The sequence below is a fragment of the Danio rerio genome, chromosome 21, assembly GCF_052040795.2.
Source record: "Danio rerio strain M-AB ecotype USA chromosome 21, GRCz13ab, whole genome shotgun sequence".
Taxonomy (NCBI): Eukaryota; Metazoa; Chordata; class Actinopteri; order Cypriniformes; family Danionidae; genus Danio; species Danio rerio.
Window position 1 is genome coordinate 6,592,678 of NC_141041.1, and position 8,508 is coordinate 6,601,185.

At 32.1% G+C, this 8,508-nt stretch overlaps 1 protein-coding gene across 1 annotated transcript; it reads left to right on the top strand.

Annotated features, from left to right (window-relative positions):
* Positions 1–204: 204 nt before the first annotated feature.
* On the top strand, positions 205–5,754 carry ly6m4 (lymphocyte antigen 6 family member M4). Its single transcript, XM_087300675.1, has 5 exons — positions 205–317; positions 404–520; positions 1,175–1,318; positions 1,747–1,872; positions 4,525–5,754. The coding sequence occupies exons 1-5, from the start codon at positions 269–271 to the stop codon at positions 4,707–4,709; spliced, it is 621 nt and encodes a 206-aa protein (XP_087156801.1). The 5' UTR covers positions 205–268; the 3' UTR covers positions 4,710–5,754.
* The last annotated feature ends 2,754 nt before the right edge of the window (positions 5,755–8,508 follow it).

Here is an 8,508-nt window from a genome sequence, read left to right on the forward strand (position 1 = left end):
GTTGGGGGTTCATTCTGCTGTGGCAACCTCTGATGAATAAAGGGACTAAGCCAAAGGAAAATGAATGAATGAATGATGTCAGATCCAGCTAATGTTTTTTTTTACTACTACATTACACATTATATAAAAAAAATAGATATTTCCTGGTGTGTAGTTTCTGATTTGTAAAATTTCCCAGGCTGTTATTATCTTATGAATGCCCTTCCCTTTTCTAAGGCTATAAAACAGGCAGTGGAATGCATCATTTCACTTTTCATCCTAATTCAAGATGGATCTGCAAATCTCAGTTTTTCTTCTGTTTGTTCTTTTCACCACGGGTAAGAAAACAAATGGCTTAAATTTGATTGTACACAAATGAAGATCACTGTATTTATCTTACAGTCTCTCTCTCTCATTACTGAAGGACAATCTATTGACTGTTATGAGTGTGCAAGTGTAACAGATTCATGTGCAGACCAAAAGGTAAGAACATGTCCTGAAAGTTACTCCTGCTTCAGCTCAACATCGCGAACAGAACTTGGTAAGTTTCAGCATGAATTTAAACTTTAATTCTGTGTTATATTTGACATTAAGCAAAACTATTTCACAATATGCACTATATATTGCACAATATTGTTCTGTATTATAAAAGTACTTGTACTGTTTGTCCTAGGTTGCATTACTGCTACAGAATGTTAGTTGTGTATAGGTTTAAACAGCCTGATCTCACAAAAAAAACTTAAATATTTTACGTTTTCCCAGTTTAGTGGCTAATTCGTATGAATTTGTACGAGTTTAGTCGTATGAAATTGTACGATTTTAAAAAGGAGGCGTGGCACCTAACCCCACCCCTAAACCCAACTGTCATTGGGGAATGAGCAAATCGTTCTAAATTGTACGAAGTAGATCGTACAAATTCATACGAATTAGCCACTAAATCAAAAAGTTACAAATTACAGTGAGATTGTGTTGGTTTAAAATAGCTGTTATGTCAAGGGTTGTGTTCATATTTAAGATTATGTTTATTTTTGTAGTGGAATGACATTAAAGCTCAACTTTACTTGACTTGAACAAATGTTTATGTTGCAAATTTGTCTTTTCTCTTCAGCTTTCCTGATTTCAAACATTTTCTATTTTGTCTTTATGTACAAAATGATGTTGCCATTTCTGTATCATTTGTTCTTTTTTTTTTTAGGAGGAGTCCTTAATATTACAAAAACAAAAGTTAAAGGTTGTATCCTATCATATGGCTGTCTACCTGGGTACACAAACTTCAACAGTCTGAATGTCTCTTTTGTCTGCTGTGACACCAACCTCTGCAATGCCAAAGATGCTCCAGGTATTGTAAACGAATATCTATTAAAGTGTAAAACGTCTATCTTTTATCTAAGGGAATGCTCATAAAACATCAACAGGACATCCCATTGAAAATTATACAAATTAAAGGGATAGTTCACCCAAAAATTAAATTGTACTCACTATTTAGCCATCCTCAAGTGGTTCCAAACCAAGTTTCTTTGGTTGAACACCAAAAAAAGGTATTTTGAAGAAAGCCTAAAATCTCTGTAGTAGGAAAAACAAATGCAATGGAAGTCAATGGTTATAGTTTTCCAACATGTTTTAAAATATCTTCTTTTGTGTTTAACAAAAGAAAGAAACTCAAAAAGGTTTAAAACAAAGATGAACAAATAATAACATTTTTGGGTGAACTATTCCCTAAAGTGAATGAGGCAGTTGTTTCATTGTTAATTTTTATATTTTATACAGAGCCTGCTGTAAATTCCAATTCTCTCATCCCCAATGCAATGCAATGTTACACTTGTTACGGACAGAACTGCTCAACAACAATCATGAGCTGCTCAGGGAGTGAAGACCACTGCATAACAGTAACAGGTGAGATAGCTTAAAGTCATTTTTGTGTCAATGGGCCCTATCATACACCGGGAGCAATAAGACGCATGACGTGTTGGGCGCGATTTGTTGCCATTTTCAGACCAGCGCAAATCTAAATTTGATGTTTTGCACTAGTTGTTTAAACAGCAAACCCATTTGCGCCACTTGGTGGACTCATGGGTGTGCCAGTCTACAAAGGAGGTGTGTTTGGGTGCATTGTTGGCAAGTTAGGTATTTTGAGGAACTGAAATAGCTTGCAGAATTGACCAGCTCAGAGCTGCTCTAAAGTCCAGCATAGAGTGCATTAGTTATGCGCCTGGAGGTCTAAACTTACTCATTGATTAATACACACAGGGTTTACAGCAATACACAAATATCTTCACATATAAAAAATAAAGGATTAAAAATTTTACGAAAATTTATATTTTCTACATTAGTATAAAAACACTGCCTACATGCCTTCTTCACCTCAGGGGAATTTTTCCAGTTTATTCATGACAATTTGCAGTAATAATTTTATTATTATCATTAGTATTATTTTTATGCATATTAAGATTTGTTTTAATTAAAAACAAGCTTTGATTTGTCCACCTGTCATGTTTTGGACCATATGGGGCATAGCATGTGTGTTTGGATAGAACTTCGTTGTTATTGTTTATTTACTCATTTGCTGGAAATTAGAACTAAATTTAGAAATAATTTTGAAACAAATCTTTGTGCTTAACAAACTAAATGAAATATGTAGGGTTATGGATGTCTTCAGTAGAGTGTGCACACTTCACTCCACGAAAGTAAAGGAGTAAAGTAAAGAGTAAAAGTCAAAAGAAAGTAAAGAGGCTGAATGGAGGAGACTCATTCTTTATCCTTGTCTGTTTTCTCGCTAGTAAAGCGTTCAGTTTTTTTCTCATACAAAGTCCGGCATGTAAATAGAAAATGTGCCACGGTGCGACGCAACAAACTCAAAGATTTTACAAAAAGCTGGAGACAGGCAATCACATAGCATTTCCTTTTTTCAGCTATAGAAGTCAATGGTTCCAGGTATTCAGCTTTCTTCAAAATTTCTTCTTTAGTGTTCAGCAGAAGAAAGAAACTCATGAAAGTTTGTATCCATTTGAAGGAGAGTAAATAGCAGTGGTGTAATAAATCACAAATCTCACGGTTCAGATCACATTATGGATTTGGAGTCACAGATCGGACCATTTTTCAGATTTAATTCAATTATTTGGATGTTTCCATTTATTACAAAAACAGTACTGCAAGTAATTTAGGTTAAAAAAACAGAACTTAGAACCGGTGATTTTATTAAAAATAAAAACCAGGTTATAAAAAAAAAAATATATATATATATATATATATATATATATATATATATATAAATATATATATATATATATATATATATATATATATAAATATATATATATATATATATATATATATATATATATATATATATATATATATATATATATATATATATGTATGATTTTTTTTTCTTTTTTAATTATTTCCCAAATGATGTTTAACAGAGCAAGGAGATTTTCACAGTATGTCTGCGCTGGAGAAAGTCTTATTTCTTTTATTTTGGCTAGAATAACAGCATTTCCAAAGTTTTAAAAACCATTTTAAGGTCAGAATTATTAGCCCATTTAAGCAATATAAAAAAAAGTTAACTAGTTAACCTAATTAACCTAGTTAAGCCTTTAAATGTCACTTTAAGCTGTAAGTGTTTTGAAAAAAATGTAATAATCTATTTTTTAAATAATGAATGATTCTTTAGATAAATTTCCTGTTTTATTTATCTACAATTTTCAAAGAATTTTTCAGTGGCACATTTTTGATGACATGTTGTTTCCACCTATTGGTTAAACAATGTAATTGCAACAACTTTCATTTTGAGCAATAAGTTTCATTAAACGATGGTTTTATCTTTATCATAAACATCAGTGTTTATAGCTGAATAACAAACGATTATCCCAGTACTTCTGTGTTGTTTGATTACATATAACAAATGATTACATATATAAGAAATAATACTGGCTGAAAAATTACTTTAATAATAATGATAAACTTTCTTTCTCCAATGTCAATCATTTATAATTCAGGTTGCGTGGGTGTTTGAATTGAGATCCTGATCTTTTAATGATTACTTGTGCAGATTTACACAGAATGCATTAACGCAAGATAAACAAGTAGTGACAGAAAACACCTTTAATAAACTAAGAAACCATTTAGGTGCCGCCACAACGTTCTCCGCCATCATTATATTTTACAGAAAAGTCAAAAAGCTTTCATACACGCATTTTGAATGACGTGGGATTATTTCACATTGATTGGGATTAATCTATACATGATTTTAAAAAGTTATTAATCAGCGAGTCACCTAAGTGCTGAACTGTGGTTCGTGATTCAAACAAATTAACTGTGATCCATTACAGTGAGTAATTTTCTTCATTTTGGGTGAACTATCCCATTAAAAATCAAAGAGACACAAATGACAAGGCAGGGTACAAGGGTAAAAGTGGCAAAAGTTAACGATTAAATGTTAAAGATTGTAATGTTATAATGTGTACATTTGGAACAATACTGTAATAGATGTGAACAGTGCTATATCATTAAACTTAAATTTAACAACTTTCTTCTTTTTGTCAGATAATGTTGGAGGTCTACCATTTACTACACAAGGCTGTGCCTCTAAAGCTGTTTGTGATACCGCACTATCATATCGTGGCCGGAGCATCTGTTGTTCAGGGAATCTGTGTAATGGAGCTAAAAGTGAAACCCTGAATCTCCTGTTTCTCTGCTTTTCTCTGATCTCCTTCATCCTGATGCTCTGAATCCAGAAGATCAGATTCAATCAAATGTACTTTATATGTATGTATGTATGTATAGCTGGTAGTTTTGCAGTATTATACAATGCTCAGCATAAATGAGTAACACCCCTCACAGATCTCTCTTTTAAATTAATATTTTATATAAGATGCTTTACAGAAATATATCAGTGCATGTAGCTTAAATTTGACAGTACCAAAGCCAAAACCGGTACAAATAACAAAAAAATTTAAGACCACAATCCAAAAATTAGAACATACAAATAAAAATGTTGGGGAAAAATACTAAATAAAATTTTAATAAACGGGAAAAATCAAGAGAAACATAAAAAAATTTGTTTAAATGTTGTAGCTTGCATGCTTTTTCCAATAAATCAATTTAATTTAAATGTGTTATCCTTCTATTCCTAAAGATATTAGGTGACCAAACTCTTTTTTAACTGTTTAACGAAACAGTTTTGTTTAAATGAACAAAAAACATTGATTATATTCACTAAGAAATTGATAAAATATTCATTTTCAAAAGGGGTGCACTCATTTATGCCGGGCACTGTATTTAGAGCTCTGATGTTATCAATGAAATTTTAGCTCTTACATTGCAATCAAAGCTGTAAGTGTTAATAAAATGTTAAATACGATGTGTTATTTTACTGTTTTTGTCTGTAGTATCGCGATTTGTCTGTTATTTTGGTTGTGACCTGTATAAGAAGTAGGTATGCTCTAAAATGTTAGTAATTAATGAGAGCAGGAGTTAAAATAATGTGGGACGAAAGTTACAAAGCGATTTTCTCTAAGGCCGGACAACATTTACTTTCCAAGCTTTAAGAGCACATTTGACATGCACTTCTTGATGGAGCTGCCAAATATCAAATGACTTTGTGGTTACCTATGGTTTGTGGTATGTGTTGCACAGGGCTCAACACTATTTTGTAGCAAGTGGTAAAGATTTTTACTTGCCCTGCCAAAATTTTCTCTGGTCACACACAGACATGCACACAAAAATAAACTGGTTATTTCTTAGACGAATAATAAATCAAGTGTCACAATACTGTAAATTACCTATTGTTGCATTCCATTACTATTAGCTAAAATCTAACAAAACTTGTGCTAAACTAAACTAAATGGTGTGCTCACAGGAATATGACTAGCCCTTTAATCACCCCACCGAGAAAAAAAAAATGTTTGTATTGTGTTTGGATGTTTGGATTGCATTTCTGAACTCCTAATGTTGCTGGTTAACACATTCAATGCATTTTTCTTCAACACATCCCATCATTTCTAAAATATCACCCTCTACCAAATGGTTCATATGTCGGTTTATGGTAAACTCATCAGAGTTGTTACATACAGTTGAAGTCAGAATTATAACCTTTTTATTTTTTTTTTCACTTTTTTAAATATTTCCCAAATGATGTTTAACAGATCAAGGAAATTTTCCCAGTATGTCTGATAATATTTTTTCTTCTGGAGAGAGTCTTATTTGTTTTATTTCGGCTAGAATAAAAGCAGTTTTTAATTTTTTAAAAAACAATTTTGGGACAAAATTATTAGCCCCTTTAAGCAATTTTTTTTTCTCGATAGTCTACAGAGCAAACCATCATTATACAATAACTTGCCTAAGTACCAAGGCCAGACGGAATCTGTCGACGTTTTTTGCTATTTCTGCTGAGAATTTTGGGAGTATCCAGCGGAGTATCATAACTTACACCTTAATATATTAAATCAAACGTAATAAATTACTGAATAAAAACTGAAATTCAGATTTACACATTTACTCAAGTAAATAAACAGAATTAATAATTGGCTAAAAATCTGCAGAAATCTGCGGAATTCTGTGGAAAATATGTGGAAAATCTGCGGAATTCTGCGCGCACAGATTCCGTGTGGGCCTACTAATTACCCTAACCTGCCTAGTTCACCCTATTAACCTAGTTAAGCCTTTAAATTCACTTTAAGCTGTATAGAAGTGTCTTGAAAAATATTAATTAAAATATTATTTACTGTCATCATGGCAAAGATAAAATAAATCCATTATCAGAAATGAGTTATTAAAACTATTATGTTTAGAAATGTGTTAAACAATCTTCCCTCCATTAAACAGAAATTGGGGGAAAAATGAACAGGGGTGCTAATAATTCAGGGGGGCTGATAATTCTGACTTCAACTGTATATTATGAAAAATCTAAAAATATGAAGCCTAAGACCAATTTATTTAAAAATATATTCAAATTAAAACATTTTTGAATGTTAAATCACCTTTATTTTTGAAGTATGCCATAAAATATTTCAGATTCTCATTTAACATGTTTTCTTGTTTTTATATATATAAAATGACAATGACAAATGACAATGGTAATTCTAGAAGTTAAGGAATTCTGGTAGTTCCAGTGTTAAATCACTTGTGCTTGTCAGAGAGAGTGAAGAAGATGTTTCCAGATGGTTAAAGACGACGGTTGGGGGTTCTGCTCTGTGAATCTCTGCTTCATTGTAATGTATTCAATAAAGTCTATTGTTCTGAGACTGAGCATGGTTAATTAACAGAATGGCTGGAAGCCATGACAAGGGCAGCTCCACAAGAAGTTTGGCCAGAGAAGAAAAGACCAAATGAGCCTGGTTTCTCTCAAGGTTATTTTCCCTTCACTTACATTAACTGGTGAAGTTCGTTCCTCGCCACTGGCTTGCTTGGCTTGGGACTTGTGGAGCTGCACATTGATGGATTTGCTCTTTAGTGTTTGGACTTTCAGCAGTGAAAATTAAACCACACTGAACTGAACTTTAACTCTGAAAACTAAACTGACGCAGTTTCAATTTACGATAATCTTCTATGTGAAGCTGCTTTGACACATCTACATTGAAAAAGGACTGTAGAAATAAAGATGAATTGAACTGAATTGTGTGTATATACTTAAAAATGGTGTGGTGTAAAAATGTTTTTATGGCTGGCAAGAATATTAATAATAATAATGTAAGACAACCGTTGTACCCTAAATGTGCACAGCCTTAATGAAAATAGAAAACGATTAGATTTTTCTTACGTTGGGGAGATTTTAAGAAAAAGTCTCCAAATGTATATAAGAGTAAAAACATATTGTTTTTCTGCTGTTAATATGATAGAGGAGTCATTTTGATCTGTAAATAAACTGGAGGGTTAACACAAATACACTGCCTGCCTGGACAAAAAAACTAAAGAAAAACACCTTTAGATTTGCCTGCTTGATCTTTATACGTGTAATTCTTCAACTACGGGACCTTTTATGTCCTTTGGTCATACAGTATATCCAAAAATATGTATAGTTTTGTTTAAATTCCTCTTTCTTTGTCAAACTAACAATAAAACCTACTTTAAAAAAATGTACTGCCTTTCTGTTATATATTTTTCATATTATTCAACCTCCTTTTAGGTGTCAAAATCCCCATTTTCACCTTGTCGCACAGCCAGAGTTTTAAACTTCAACAATGACAATAACATTTTAAAATATTTATCTGGTATCTGTTCATTTATACAAAATATAGCTGTCGCACTGTCTCAGTGTCATTTCCACCACAACACTCTAATGTTGCTTTAAAAAGTTTGTGAAAGATTTTTTAGGTGGTTTCTATGAAAATGAAGAGTGCCATCTAAGAACATGTTCAAGATGGAGGGAATTTTAATTTTTTTAACAACAGAAAAATCAAGGTTAATATTGCTTGATAAGGAAATACATTTATTCTACATTATTTCTAAACATGCTGTGCCTCCAAAGATGTTTTTAAAAACCAAACAAAATGAAGGTAATTAAGAGTGTTTTGTATACATGAAAGGCTG

Excerpts from the sequence above, each read along its gene's own strand:
- ly6m4 (XM_087300675.1), top strand. The coding sequence starts at position 269 with ATGGATCTGCAAATCTCAGTTTTTCTTCTGTTTGTTCTTTTCACCACG. Across the intron at positions 318-403 it reads GTTTGTTCTTTTCACCACGG|GACAATCTATTGACTGTTAT; the intron begins GTAAGAAAACAA and ends TCATTACTGAAG. Across the intron at positions 1,319-1,746 it reads CAATGCCAAAGATGCTCCAG|AGCCTGCTGTAAATTCCAAT; the intron begins GTATTGTAAACG and ends TATTTTATACAG.